Raw genomic sequence first — 15,480 nt, 5'->3', positions numbered from 1 at the left:
TTGGATAGGGCAGGAGTCCCGGGGGGGCAGATAGGTGAGGGCTGGGCCACGACTCCCTCCCCTAACCGGCCCTCCATACAATGTTACGAAACCCGATGCGGCCCTCAGGCCTAAAAGTTTGCCTGCCCCTGGCTCTAGTCTGACGTCCTGTATGACACCAGCTACAGAACTTTCTGGATACCCTGTAACCGGGTCTCCTCTCAGTTTTGTTTTTGATACGCGCGCAGACATTGAGCTCTCTCACTCTCAGACATTTTTTTGAGACCTCAATTTTTGTGGCGCTTCTCTGCACCCTCTTCCGTTTTTCAACATCCTTTTAAAAACGTGGGCACCAGAACTGGATGCAGGATCACAGTATTGGCCTCGTCCATTCTCGCATGAAGGATAATTTCTCTGCAATACTCTCACTGAAGAACTCACAAAGCTTCACCAATTAGTTCAATTTTTTTTATATTGTCAAGACTCATAGTAATGCAAACAACTGTCACTTTATTGTAATCTCTAACTGTGCCACGAAAGGCACATAACAAACTTCAATGTAACAAAATAACTCCGCTATGTTTTCACACGCACACTCCCTCTCTCGTATGGTCCTGACAGGAAGATCCTTTCACAGAAAGGATTAGTTAGTTTGTGCATGCATATAGCTCGTTACTGCAAACCTATCAATGTACATGTCAGAAGGCAACAGACACCAAATCCGGACATTGACCATCTTGGGATTTCTAACCGATGCAGAATAAATAACAATTTTATATCATACAGCTTTTTAGTACCAAGTGTAGAATACAAGATATTGCCTTTCCAACTGCCTGCACCCCGCCTTACAAAGAATGATTTGCAACAAATTATGAGTATTATGACAAAAGCAAGGACGTGTCTTGTTAGGGGTCAATGCTGCCTATTCATGTAAGTTAATTGCTTGTGAATCCAAGAAGAACAACTTGAGCAAAACCACCACGTCTGTGACATCAAGTGAATGATTTCGGACTCTTTTTGGTTGGAGTATAAAGCAAAAGGCCCTGATCCTACAATTGGATCCATATCAGGAGACCCTCATAGAGGCCCATGAACAACTTTAGGGCTCTGCATGATTGCAGAAGGTCTGTCTTGTACAGACTGGATTGCAGGATCTGGACTGAAAGTAGCCTGCTTTCTTGACTGCATAAAGCATTATTTGCATACTTAACCCTTTAATTACATCCTTCCCTCTATATTTTAACAAAATAAATAACAAGAACAAATAGGGCTCATATCATGCTGGGGTCTCTTCAATGATATGGGTGCTTTACACCTTTCAGTTTGGCCAGGGTCATACCAACATGCAGCACATACCATTTCAAGGAAAACGGGTTTGCCAACAATGAACGTGTGAAGATGGGTAGGAGGGAAACCTTACATATTGCACACCACCACAGGGGAATAAACTGAGAGGAGCAGGTATTTCGTACAATCCTTTTGACCACAGAAACTTTGGCTTATCCAATCAGTTGGCGAGAAAAAAAATAAATCTGACCCCGTGAGTTCAGAATAAGTCCTCTTCTCCATTTTTGAGAGTTGAACTCTGATAACTGCAATGTGATATAGCTGTGTATATTATATATGTTGTATATACTCTGTGTGCACGCATATATATAGTGTATATATCAAACACATCCATGTACATAGATCTGTGGTCATCCCCAGAGATACAATCCTAGAACCTGAAAATTCTGCCTGTTCTGCAGGAGGGGATCATCTTTTGTGCAGGAACTCAACGTGCCTCAGTAGAGAGGGAAGACGCTTCAACGCCAGCAAGGTGGACTTCTAAGGTTTGGAGACTTTGCCCACACCCGAGTTAGATCTAGCTTTGGCTTGTGCTGTTGTGGAAGGGAAAACCACTTCCAACGGATACGGATCCTCCCCGTTGCTAGCAAGAGAGGCTAAGAGATGCTCAGCGCTAGGGATGGTCTAGAGGATAGCGGTGCAGATCTAGCCCCACAGCTAATCTGTGCATCTCCTATCATCTGCAGGAAGCGGTGGCCAGCAGTTGTAGGGTGGTCCTATTGCACAGCACACTGCAGTGAGGTGCCGGGTGCCACCGAATACTGCCCCCTATTGAGCCGCCTGCATGCGGCACTGCTCACTCTCCCTGCACTGGCTAGAGAGTACCATGGCAGCATTTGGCTATCTATCTTACACACAATGCAAACACTAATACATAATGGGCAAAATTCACTGGTATGTTCTGAATGCTTTTCTGCACTCTGGCAACATAAAGCCATCACAACCTTGGCAGCAGAGTGATGAAAAGTAGCCAGTGTTTATGGAAAATCTGGCCGGTTTTCTAGCAAAAAAATGTATCAGGCAGCAATGCTGTAGCAAATTTTGCAGTGTTCATTATTTGCTCTATAACACTGTCTCCCATATAGCAATAACACTGATTACGTTGCCCTGTATCGAAAAATCTAAATTCCTTAATGTTAGCAAAAACACACCCGCATTTCTTATAAAAATATCACACTCCTTATTTATAAAATAACCTTTTGTTAAGAAAAGTTTCCAGTTAAAAATATGATATAATCAAAATATGGTAAACTATGGCTGTAAAATACTAAATCCCTAATTAAAAACATTCATTTTAAAAAAGGCATTGTGCTGTAAATATTAGTTGCTGTAATGCTTTGCCCCATATTTACTGATGGTAAAATATCATAATACCTGTTCATTTTAATTTCATTAGGACACTCCATCTCGAAAGCTGCACCTGCTGCATTTCTGATAGAACATCTTCATCCTTTCATCGAAACTATTTAAATTGGAAAGTATTTAATGATGCATGAAAAGCCTTATTTAAAATAAAAACAAAACTATGTTAACTGAAAACAGTCATGCTAACAATGCAGTTGCATACATATTATTTGCAATAGGAAAGTATTTTTTCACCTTCCAGAATGTTAGAGTTTAGGAAAAAAACAAAAAAATGATTGTCTATACGTATTATTAAAGGAAGGAAGCATATTCTTTGTATAAAAAAAGTATTTTAGAACAAAAATAAAAAGGGTCTATAAAGATCCAAACATATATAAACATATATATAATTTTATATATTTATATATGTATATTATATATATTTAAGGTACTTTGGTCAGCAAACATTATTGCTACATCATTATATATGATCTGTTATTTTTCATTTTTCTTTAAAAAAAATAAAGAAGTTTAGAAGCTTTCTAAGTTCCCATGTAACATCAATCTGATTTTTGTAAACTTTACAAAATGCTGAACAAAAGCTCTGTTTGGAACTATATTCCAAAGTAAATTTTTGGAAGAACTGGGATCGCACACTGTGTCAACTGCAACTTAACGCACCGTTTTCCAAGGTATCATGAACATGCATAGAGTTTCTTGTCTAGTTATTGCTTAAATCTCATCTTCTTGATACTGGCATTTAGGATAATTTACATTTCTTTGGCTTGACAGAACACAACAAAGAAACTGAGGTTTTCTTTTTAGCATCTACAGAAGCTAAAGCGATGGCTATACAACAAGAGGCAATAGCATCTTTAGAGGGGAAAAAACAAAACAAAAAACCCCCAAACCCAACTAGACTCAAAACAAACCCGACTAGACTCGAGAGCTTTCCCGAGGCAGGAAGACGAAAGTCAGGATTATTTTTGATTAGGTTAAATAAAGAAACGATGTTGTGCTTCTCCAAACTGAAATAAGACAATCAGTGTTTTGCACAAACTACTTCCAAATAAGAGAGAGAGTCTCTCTCACTCTGACTGATTGACCTAGACAAGGCTCTGTCATGCCACACAATCTCTATCCCTACTGCCTGGGTACTGCTCAAAGTGCAATGGTAACTAAGGCCTTGATTTGTACTAGCAAAGAGCAAGGTGTGTAGGGGGAGGGAAAAAACCCATATGGCACCAGACATTTCAAGGAAACACCAATAGATTTCAAGTCTTTCTAATAGTGCAGGTAGCCAGTCCTGCCACAGTAAAGCTGTGGAGCTTAAACAACGAACTCTGGAACTTCATCGTGGGTCAGATCCAAAGAGAAGTATTTGCTCGTTCTTTTCACTGGGAAACTTTCTTGGATATTGATACACTGCTGAGCCAAGCAGCCGTTACAATAGAGACCGTCTTCATCCAGTTCGTGGCCACAGCCAAACGTGTAGCTCTGAGCAGTGTCCGCTAGCTGCAAGAAGTCTTTTTGGTAAAGCCGGATGTCATCCAGGCTTAAGCTGTGCCGGTCGGTGGAAGTCTTTGGTTTTCTGCAGACGGTCTGTACAAAAGAGAAGGTTACAGGAAGAGTGTTAGCAGGAATCAGTCATGAATCTAAAAACTACATCACTGGAGCACCTGATACAGCAGCCAGACAGCACCATTATGCATTTGATGTTCTTTGCTCACCCTAAATATAACTCTCACGTTACATACACATTTGGAGATATGGAGACTATGACCAGGGACTGAGGGGGAGATTTTTAAAGGCAAAAATAGCAGTTAGGCACCAAGTCAGCAAAATTCAGGGGTGAAATTCTGACCCTACTAAAAAGTCACTGGCAAAACCCCCATTGACTTCAGTAGGGTCAAGACCCACCGTAGGTGTTTAGAAACAAGGTTTTGTTTGGACTCATGACAAAGATAGGGGCCAGCTGTCCCATTCAAATCCAGATGTGGGGCTGGATTTCAAATAACCCCTAGACCTGGGCTCTGGGCTTGGACCCATCTCTAGACAGTGATAACTTACTCTGGCGCAGTCATTCGGGAGAGCAAACAAGTCAGATCCAGCATTGAGACTTAGGCCGGGGTGGCCGACCTGAGCCTGAGAAGGAGCCAGAATTTACCAATGCACATTGCCAAAGAGCCACAGCAATACCTCAACAGCCCACCATCAGCTTCCCCCACCCCCACTCCCAGCGCCTCCCACCCACGGGCAGCCCCACCAGTCAGTGCCTCCTCCTTCCTCCCCGCACCTCCCAATCAGCTGTTTCGTGGCACAGGAGACTGGGGGGGGGGAGAGCGAGGGCAAGGCAGGCTCAGGGGAGGGGCGGGAAGGGGTGGAGTGGGGGCAGAGCCTGTGGCTGAGCAGTGAGCACCCCCCGGCACATTGGAAAGTTGGCACCTGTAGCTCCAGCCCCGGAGTCGGTGCCTGTACAAGGAGCCGCGTGTTAACTTCTGAAGAGCCGCATGCGGCCCCAGAGCCCCAGGTTGGCCACCCCTGAGTTAAGGGGCGTCTATTCTGGAGTGGAAGGTGAAATTTCCAGCTCAAGCAGACATTCCCGTGTGCTCCTGGGAACTGTCTCTGCAGACAAAGTGAAAGCAGGATATGGGTGATGCTGCGGTGTTAAGTGAAGCTGTTGGAGCCCATATTGCTGTATGTCTCTGGACAAAGGAAACTTTCCTGGGCATTGTAACACACCACCAGTCACCACCACTCAGGATCAAGATTAGCAATGAGTCACCTCAGACGGGATGTGGGTTTGGTTTGGATAAAAAACCAGGATACAGGGCTGGTGTATTCCAATCTATGAAAGTCTCTGGGACCTCGAGAGTTGATCTGCTGTTCTTGTAAGATTTCCAGCATTCCCTGTTTCTGATGGGGTGAGAAAAGCAGCAGGAAAAGGCCCTCCCTGCTATCTGCTTCCAAAAGGCCCAGGTTTGCAAAAAGGAAATATAATGTTTTTTCACCCCCAAAAGCTGTAATTTACCCAAACTCAAAGAAATTCCACCCGAGTTTGGAGCAAGGTACTGGACGGTTCTTTTTTCCTCCCCTCCAGATTGGTTTGTCCATGTCTAAGCAAGACACGTTGTTTGCTTTAGATCAAGCCGTACGTCTGAAGTCTCAACGCATGCATACCTGGGGCAACGAGTCGCTGCTTTGACCACGAAGTCTGACCACTGTCTCTGAAGAGCTGGATGTGGATGAGCTCACTTCCTTTACGATTAACCCTGAATTAGGAAACAAGGAAAGAAGCAGATCTAAATTCTGGATTGATTTAGAGTCACCTTCTGGGTTGCTAGGATAGGTAGCGGCCTGGTTAAGTCACCTTGCGGAAGGCCACATTTAAAACTGCACAGATGAAAATACTTGGTATCAACATTTTGTCACATCCAAAGAGATCCTCTTTAGTTACTTGGGGCCCGATTCATAAATCAATCTAGAGGGAGTCTGCACTGGTGCCCCTTCAACACGTATGTTACGCCAATGCAGCCTCCCTCAGGCACACAGGACCAAATTCAGAGGTGCAATGTACGTTAGATCCCTTTACATTAATCTTCAAAGCCTCTGCTTACACACAGGACGTCACTGTGTACGTAGGTCCAAGCAATTGTGAGTTACATATTAAAGGGCCCTAAGACGATGCAAGAGGTTGAGGTTTTCCCCGCCCCACTTTAACTTGTGTCTTTCTCCAGCTCCTCAGCAGATACGACTCCCATCAGCGGAGCAGAGAGGATTTCAGAAGCACATGGAGAAACTAAGTATAAAGAGTTCACCATACTCCCTGCCTCTGCATTTGGCTCCCTGAATTGCTTCTCTAGCCACAGTCGAAAGCTGAGATGATTGAAACTGAGTCTGTATCTTTTAATAAACTCCTATGCAAAATGTAAACAAAGCCAATAGCTGATAATTCCTGAAGTAAGAAAATAATGGAATGAACCTCTGTAGCTCTGGCACTATATTGATGCTCCAACGGAGCCCCAAGGTGAAGGGTTCCCCTGAGGTTGGCAGGAGCTTTGTCATGGACTTCAGCGAGGCCAGGATTCCTCCTATGGTTTATAGGTGGCCTGTGACTGAGGGAGAAAACTGGGATGACAATGCCAGTGACAATGTCACTGAGTTACACCTGCTCAGGATCTGGCCCTATATGTTTGTACGCTGATGGGCTAACGGTGTTCACGTTATAGTGCTGGAACTTCAAACTTCAGGCCACAGTTTTCTCACCTTAAGAATGCATCAGGTGTTATTGTCACCATTAGAGCTACCTAATCTTTAGCAGTTATAAACCCTCCCCATAATCTCCTGCATCCGTGTGAAGCTGAAATGTCATTAGTACTTAGGAACAGGAATTTCTCCTTTTCTAGGCGCGCCGCGAAAATCTGAAGTACAAATCCCGGCATGCCTGGGTTGGGGCCCCAGGGCGCAGGGACAATTCACTGACACAGTCTCTCCAGAGGGCAGGGTGGCCTTCATCTGACCAAGTGCTGCTGAAAGAATGGCCAAGCTGACAGAGAAGTGCTGAAGCATTCCTGTCCTTTGAGTGCAGACAGGAAAGGGAAGCGAGATCAAGGAAAACGGAGACAAAATGTGTTAAAGTATCTTCATTTGGAGTGAAGGCCAACATGGCAAAGCCACCATGCAGGTCAGTTTAACAGCTCCGTTTATACAAGAGAGGTTTTACTTTCTGTCTAGATGAAAGAAGAAAGGATACTATGTAAAGATCATTAGAACTGGTGCTAGTAATTCAGAAAGTAACTGAATTAGTTTTTAATCTCTCACAAACTAAGAGACTAAAGGGATATTTAAAAACAAATCACAATTTTGTCTGATGAGATTTCACCTGTGATTGTTACAAGCCACACCTACAGTTGCTATAGCTACAAGAGACTAGAAAAAGAGATGATTCCTCCCTATTTTTTCCAGTTTGTGCCTTTAGTGGCCTTGTGCGTAGAGTCAGTTTCACCATTTCCCCTGGATAGTCAATCTCCTTTCAGATGTGGGCCTATCACTCAGCAACAAAGGAGTGAAACCCCTATTTAATAAAAGGAAAATAGGATTGCAGAACGACAGTGAGTGCCAGATGCCCTCCAGGGCAGGTGCAGAGCCTGCATCTTCTTCCAACTTATTTCTGAAATGGTCTAGATTTCAAGTCGATGGTGTCCTTCAAAATGGGACTGGATCAGCAAAAAATAAAATCCTCCACACAAATAGCCTTTGGCTCAACTGACTACATCACCTAAGAACCCATTTTACATACGTAAATGGGTCAGATTTTCCATAACTCTGGATATGTGCATCTGCACAACTATTTGTGACTGCACCATGGGAAATTGCACGCTCATGTAGACGGGATCTGCACACGACTACCGAAACTACACATGGAGTCAGGGAACTGTGCATGAAAAATTGCTGAGCAAGATATGACACGTTTTGTTCCTCAACTCTTGGACTCAAGAAAAACAATTGGGACTGCCTGTTGGGCCAAATTCTGCCCGTGTAAGTGGGCTAAACTTCCAGTAGCTCCAAAGGAGAGAGAGACGCTTACACCAGGACTGAATTTGGCTGTGTGTCTATTTTCACTCAGTATGAAATTCACCTGTGTGCATAAAGTTTTATTTGGAGGGATTAGGTGGGACTGAAGTGATGTGGTACACAGACTTTCTGCCAAGAGGTGAATTTCACCCTAGATGTACTGATAAAAGGATACAGTACATATATTACAAGCTACTGTAGTGAAATGTGCTTTTAAGATCCTCCCACTCCTGGCAATCCCTTATCTTAAAGCATCGCCATGGTTTCCAGTACACGTTCATCTGATCTTTGGTTGGACCCATTGCTACTGCGCAAACCCTTTGTTGCTGGTCCCGTGAGCGGTTGCCTTAGGCAAGTTTCACGTCCCTCAAAATTAAAACTGGGATTTGCACCATCGAACCCAATGCGGCCCCACAAAGGAAAGGAGGTGAAGGGAGCTGGAAAGGGTGCTATTGACCACCGCCTCCCCTCGCCCCTCAAAGCAATCTAGTAGACTATCCCACTTGGTGCTTTGATCTCACACCCAAAGGTAAATTCAGGGGGATCTGATCTCCTGAAAAATTTGACTCCAGCTCTGTTGTGGCATTTGTCAAGATAACCCTTTTTAGTATGGCTTCTCATCTCCAGCACTTCTGTCTATGTGCTCTGAGTGATTTCACCCGTCATCATAGAAAGCAAGGTCAGGCATTTCCCCGTGGCATTTTACCCGAGTGTCCGTTAAACTTCCGTGATGTCAGCATATCCTCAGTGATGTAGATACACATGTCTGGGCTAACCTCGAGGGGCGACTCATTTGTCTGCTCCAGCTCTCGGGGGTCATCCACCAGCATTTCTATTTCTGAAGCAGAAGAGGAAGAAAAGATTGAATGATTTTCTAACATGGAAAGAGTGCCTGAAAATTAAAAAACAAAACAAAAACACAACCGGAGGCTCTCTGCACTATATAATGGGTTGTCCCTACCGGCCAGCAGCTGCCGCATAAAGACAATTCTTGAGTCCATTACAGCTGCAGAGTCCTAAAAAGCAGCACTGAATGCCAGTCACGAGTGCAGAAATGCTTGAGAAATTGATCTATTATGTGTATTACGGTAGCGCCTATAGTTCTAAGGCGCACGGCTGCTAGGGACTGCACTAACATCCACACAGCAACTGGGAGGTGGTGTTCCTAGCCCGGGGAGACAGACCCACACTAGCTCAGCTCCAGCCAACGCACTCACAGCAGCAGCGTGACCACTGCGGCATGGGCAGGCACAAGTCCAAGGTGGCCCAATGGCCTGGATTCGAGCTCTGGTGGCTAGCCCGGGCTACTGCCTATGCCACAGCGTCTACACTGCTGTTTTTAGTGCACTAGCGTGTCTGTCTACCCACCTCTAAGCGCCAGTGTGGACGGACTCCCAGGGGCCCAATCACCCGCATCGTGATGCTGAAAAGGGATGTCTGTGGGTGTGACACGCAGAGGGGAAATCATTTGCCCCCTGGCTGTCTTTGGCCAGTGCTCCATCCTACCAGCAATATTCAGCGCCATGCCTGCTTCCGACTGGATGCTGCGATGCAACAGCGAGGCTCAGGATTCTCACAGCCCAGCCCTGATTCTTTCCCCCAGTGTCTCTAGCATCCCCCCCGAGCGATTTCAAGCTAGGATACTAGACCGATGAGGACGAGCTGCTTGGAACAGGCACAACACTGAAAGCGTTTTCCCGGCCAGCAGCATTGATATAGCAGTCTAAGCCAGAAATCAATTCTTTCCTATGTGCAGCCTATTTCAGAGGCTCAGCTGTGCACGGATGGAGAGCAATCACCCTGATGGTTTGGTCACAGATCTATCGCAACTCAGCAGCCAGTGAGACAGACTGCAGAGAACACACATAGCACGGAAGAAATACTAGCTTGGCAGGGCCACCCACTCGGCTTACCGTCATCCTGAGAGTCCTCCTCCAGCCGGTCCTTCCCCCCGCTCTCCACCCCGGAGGTGTGGGAGCTGCCATGGCTGGTCATGGAGCTGCAGGTTTTCAGTTTGCGGTGCACGGCGGTGCCCAAGAAGCTGTCCTCCGGCCCCATCTCCCTGGGCTTGGTGTCCGCCTCGATGCCGGAGGTGTGGGAGCTGCTATGGCTGGTCGTGGAGTGCCGCGAGAGGCGCTTGTGCTTGGCGCTGCCTGCGCTGCTCCCGCTGGCTCGGGAGCGTTTCTCCAGCTGGTCCATGTCCAGGTCCACCGTGTCGCTGATGTAAGACTCCCGGTACTGCTTCTTCTCTGCAAGGCAAGCCAGGAGCATGGTCACTCCCCCACGGGAGCCTGGTGGCCTGCGAGGGGTGCCAACACACCCGGGATGCACACCGACTCTGGGCCAGACTGGGCCTGGGGGCAAGAAGCTGCTTGTTCCCTCTCCTACCCACCCTGTGTCTCCTGCCTCTGGGCAGCTGCTAGGCAACGGTGCAGGGACAGGCCCTTCCCAGCATCCCAGCAGACAGGGCCATGGCCCTCGGAGCAACTGGCTCAGCACTCAAGTGGGGACCGGCTGCCCCGCGGGCGTGATGGCAGGAGCACTCCCTCCCCAGGCTGGATTCTGACACCCCTTGCTCCCCCTTCCCCCTCTGAACAGCCCCAACCCCGGCAGGGCCAGAGCCCTCCCTGGTAGTTCTGGGCTACCTTGCGTCAGGCAGCACAAGGGTCAGCCCCGGCAGCAAAGGGAGGACTGACACTGCTCCCTCCCAGCACCTCTGTGGTGATGTGCAGCCCCCGAGGGGGCCAGAAGAGAGAGATGGAGCCAGAACAAGCCCCCATCCCCAGCCTGTGAAATACCAGCTAAATGGGACCACGCAGGGTGCACCCTTCCCCTGTAGTCTCTGTATCCTGATGCACAATCCCACCGCCTGCACATTGAGGCCCAGACAGGCTCTGGTGATGCAGTGCAGCTATCTAATTAGAGTTGTGTTTATCACAGCACAGGGCCTCCTTCTGACTCCTCCGATGGCCCCCGGCCTTATCAGTAGGCCAGCATCTGCCTCCGGCGTGGTTATCGCACAGCCTGTCCTGCAGATGCTCAGCCCACACAAACAGCAGCATGCAGCAGATTTCCCGCAGGGAACACATTCCTGATCTAAGTGAGCTGCAGGCCACGTCAGGCCAGGCTCTGACTGGGAACACGCTGGATCCCCTGACAGCCCCTCGGATGGAGATGGAAGGGATTTCTAGTGGCATCGCAGCGTGCCAGGGTAAATTCAAACCATTGGACTGCAGGCTTGTGGAAACTGAAGGCAGGCCGAGTTTCAGGGCAAAGCCCCATTCCTTGCCTGGCTGCGTTTCGCTGGAAGCAGCAGTGCGGCAGGCCGGGGGCTGAGTGCACTGCGGCACAGGGAGATCGGTTGCCTCTCTCATGCCTAACGTGACTGCGTCTTGCCAGCGCTACCTGCCGAACAGCACACGCTCACGCACCTCTACGCACAGCTCTCTGCAGTTTGGGCCCAGTGCTGGCAAACAGCACGGAGTCCAGGCAAACAGCTCTGGGCACTCAATGGTGCAGGGGACGGGGCAAGCCGGCCAGCGTCACCCCCACGGGGTATAAAGGGGCAGTAGCTCTGATCCCCCACCATCACCTCCAGCTTTGGGACTCACACGACCCACACGGCACACCCCCACTGGCTATGCCATCTGCACTCTCCCAGCCTACTCTCAAGCTCCTAGACCGTGCCCATCACCATGGTGTCTGATCTCCGTCATGGGGCTTGACTCCTTGCTGTCATATGGCTCCAGATTCCCTCTGCACTTCCTAGCCCCGTGGCACAATGGGGAGACGGCATTTCTGTCTGGCTTTTGGCCCTCACACGGCCACATGGAGGGGTTTGCCCTTTGATAGTAACAGCCGGGGCTGAAACTTCCCCTGATTTCAAGAGCACCGGGGGGGAGGGAGCTGCCCAGCCCACAGTCCAAGTCCCTCCTCCCAGCACGGGTGGGGACTCGTTCAGAAACCTGTGCACGCAAACCGCACAGCACGTGAGCCAGAGCAGGAAACCGCAAGAGTAAGGCAAGCCAGGCCCTGCAGGAGAAGACGCCAATTCTGTCCTGTCAGGGAGGCCGGTCGCTTTCTCGTCAGTTTTACGCAATCGCCTCCAATCCATCATCGCTAGAGCAGGAGGCCACAGAGGACCAAACCGCAGCCGCGGACAGCAGGAGAGCTGGTCAGAAAGGGTCCGAGGAAACACTTCTCATTGGAATTTGCCAGTTCAGTGAAATCAGAATGTTTCTCACATGTGGTCCGATTTCCCCCAAGAACCCATTGAAACTCTGCCAGCTGGAATGCCGCAGGGGTGGGGACCCCAGGGCTTCCAGGGTCTGCGGCTCTGGATCACCTCTGGGCCTGCCCACCACGCAGTCTGTCCTGAGGCTGGGGGGAGGGGGGTTTCCGGGCCCTAGGCCTGCCCACCAGGCAGACTGTCCCGGGGCTGAGGGGGTCTCCGGGCCTGCCCACCACGCAGTCTGTCCTGAGGCTGGGTGAGTCTCTGGGCCCTGGGCCTGCCCACCATGCAGTCTATCCTGGGGCTGAGGGGGTCTCCGGGCCTGCCCGCCACGCAGTCTGTCCTGAGGCTGGGGGAGGGGGGTTTCCGGGCCCTAGGCCTGCCCACCAGGCAGACTGTCCCGGGGCTGAGGGGGTCTCCGGGCCTGCCCGCCACGAGATCTGTCCTGAGGCTGGGGGAGTCTCTGGGCCTGCCCCGGGGTGCTCCATCCCCTTTCATGGAGAATTTTGAAATTCTTGGTTTCCCTCCATGACCTGGAATAGCCTTTCTCCACCCAGCTCTAGGCAGCAGCTCAAGCCAGATGAGAGGTTGCAGCTCCAGTGTTCGGAGTCAGACTGTTGCAGGCTGCGGGGGAGGAAGGGGGGAGCAGTAAAACACAGTACAGCCAGATTAAAACACAGCCAAGTACCTTCATTCTCCTCAAGTTTCCTGACCTGCCGCAGGATCGGCTGCAGATTCATATAGAGGCGATGGCTATTGCTGAGCAGCTGCAGGAGGTGCCTGGAGCGCATGGGACAGCCCGTGTAGTAGATGAGTTTCCTGGCTGATGGCAAACCATCTGGCAAAATCTCAAATTTCTTACCCTGTGCGGAACAAGGAGGAAATCTCAGTATCTGCACTGCAAAGGTTTGTAAAGGGAGGCGTCCAGCCCTGAATTCAGAGACCCATTACTCTGTTCCCGCTGGCCCCTTGTGAAAGGTAAAGGGAGCTTCGAGGAAACGGTGGAAGTTTGCTCTATTTAAGACCACTCCTTGAAATTACTAGCAGAACAATCAGTTACCCCAGGGCACATTGTCTCACTGCATTTCAAAGTCAAACACAGGAAACAAACACGGTTTGCTCTGCATTACACAACGCTGCCAAAAACCATGCCCAGCGTCAGGGCTGGCAGGTTCCCACTGCAAGACCAGGCAGGTGGTTTGGCGCAGTTAATTATTCCGTTTCACGGGGGGGAAAATAGTAAGTGCACGAGACACTTCAGCAGGAGAACAAACAGATGCATTTACACAATTTAATACACAAACAATGCTTAATGCTCCTGTGTCAGGCAGGAGGTTAGACAAGAGGATTATAATGGTCTCCGCCGGGCTTAACATCTATGAATCTTTCTAGCACCGATTCGGCTCCGTTTGGTGTGACTGGGAGCTTTGCCACTGATTCCAGTAAGAGCGGCCCTGGTTTAACAAGTTCCCAACCTGTACATTCCATTTGGTGCTTAAAGGAAATAACAGAGGCGTTACTCTGGATTAATTATTTCCCCCTTTACTACTAAGACCATAAGAACGGCCATACTGGGTCAGGCCAATGGTCCATCTAGCCCAGGATCCTGTCTTCCAACAGTGGCCAATGCCAGGTGCTTAAGAGGGAATGACAGAACAGGCAATCATCAAGTGATCTATTCTCTGTCATCCACAACCAGCTTCTGGAAGACAGAGGCTAGGAACCCATAGAGCATAGGGTTGATCCCTGCCCAATAGCCATTGATGGACCTATCCTCCATGAATTTATCTAGTTCTTTCTGGAACCCCGTTACAGTTTTGGCCTTCACAACATCTCCTGGCAATGAGTTCCACAGGTTGACTGTACATTGTACTGACTTTATGATGCTCACATTTAAATACCCAGCAACCAGGCAACTCGATGGATTGAGGAGATTCTAGCAAGTTTTCAGTAAAGCAGAGTTTCTAAAACTGCTTTTATACCTGTACCATTATGGGGAAAAAGAATCAAACCAGGACTGTTCATATTGATTTTCCTCACGTCAACATTTTTTATTGCTCTCCAATTCAAAACAACTTCACACTTGAGATTCAACTTCTTGCTGTTGCTAGGTCTAGAGTGCAGAGTGGAGCTGGGCTAAAAAAAAGAAGAGGCTAAAGGAAACAGACTTTTCCCACTCAGGTGCCGAGCGTATCTATGATCTTAGAGCTTGATAAAAGGTATGACTCTCTTTGCAGTCTGTTGTGTGTCCATGAAGCAGTATTCCTCAAAATGTATCGGGGCAAAAATGTCAAAAGTAACTAGTGATTTGGGGTGTCTCAGAGTTTAGATGCCAAATCTGTGACACCTCAAAGAGCCTGTTTTTCAGCAACGCTGAGCACCCGGCCTCTGAACATTTTGGCCACTATTAACACAAAACCCTAAGTCTAAAATATTCAAGACTCCCACCCAGCTCCTTCATGGCTTGGAAACTGTTGTTGCAACCCATCAGTTAACAACCCATCTTATAGTCTCACATCCTGGTCCTACGAGCACAGTAACATTTGCCTGTTTCTGTACCAGGTTCTGATCAGTTACGCTGGGGTATACAGGGAGTAATTCCACTGGTTTCAGGCTTTTGAAAGGGGTTGTCTTCAGTGGAGTTCCAGGTATGTAACTGAGATCAGAATCTGGCCATATGACAGTCACAGATTTGTAAGATATACAGTTAAGTCCAAAGCTGACTGAGAGGAGTTACAAAGGGAGCTCATAAAAATGGGTGCCTGGGCAACAAAATGGCAGAAATTCAGTGTTGATAAATGCAGAGCGATGCACATAGGAAAACATAATTCCAACTATCCATATAAAATGATGGGGTCTAAATGAGCTGTTACCACTCCCAAAAGATCTCGGAGTCATTGCAGACAGTTCAGTGAAAACATCTATTCTAGCTGCAGCAGCCATCAAAAAAGGGAACAGAATGCTAGGAACCATAAGGAAAAGGATGGATAATGAGACAGAAATGG

The 15,480-nt window shown here is 48.2% G+C and overlaps 1 protein-coding gene across 3 annotated transcripts in view; it reads right to left on the bottom strand.

Moving 5' to 3' along the window:
• Positions 1–461: 461 nt before the first annotated feature.
• Positions 462–15,480, bottom strand: part of FRMD6 (FERM domain containing 6) — a 158,552-nt gene continuing 143,533 nt past the window's right edge. For all 3 annotated transcript variants that reach the window (XM_039538054.1, XM_039538052.1, XM_039538053.1), the window contains 5 exons: positions 13,164–13,338; positions 10,158–10,493; positions 8,951–9,082; positions 5,851–5,942; positions 462–4,272 (listed from right to left, as the gene is read on the bottom strand). In XM_039538054.1, coding sequence (XP_039393988.1) covers positions 4,000–4,272; positions 5,851–5,942; positions 8,951–9,082; positions 10,158–10,493; positions 13,164–13,338 — 1,008 coding nt within the window. In that variant the 3' untranslated portion in view covers positions 462–3,999. The remainder of the gene's footprint in view (positions 4,273–5,850; positions 5,943–8,950; positions 9,083–10,157; positions 10,494–13,163; positions 13,339–15,480) is intronic.

This window comes from Mauremys reevesii, linkage group 4 (genome assembly GCF_016161935.1).
Source record: "Mauremys reevesii isolate NIE-2019 linkage group 4, ASM1616193v1, whole genome shotgun sequence".
NCBI classification, from domain to species: domain Eukaryota; kingdom Metazoa; phylum Chordata; order Testudines; family Geoemydidae; genus Mauremys; species Mauremys reevesii.
This window is presented reverse-complemented; position numbering and strand designations above follow the sequence as displayed.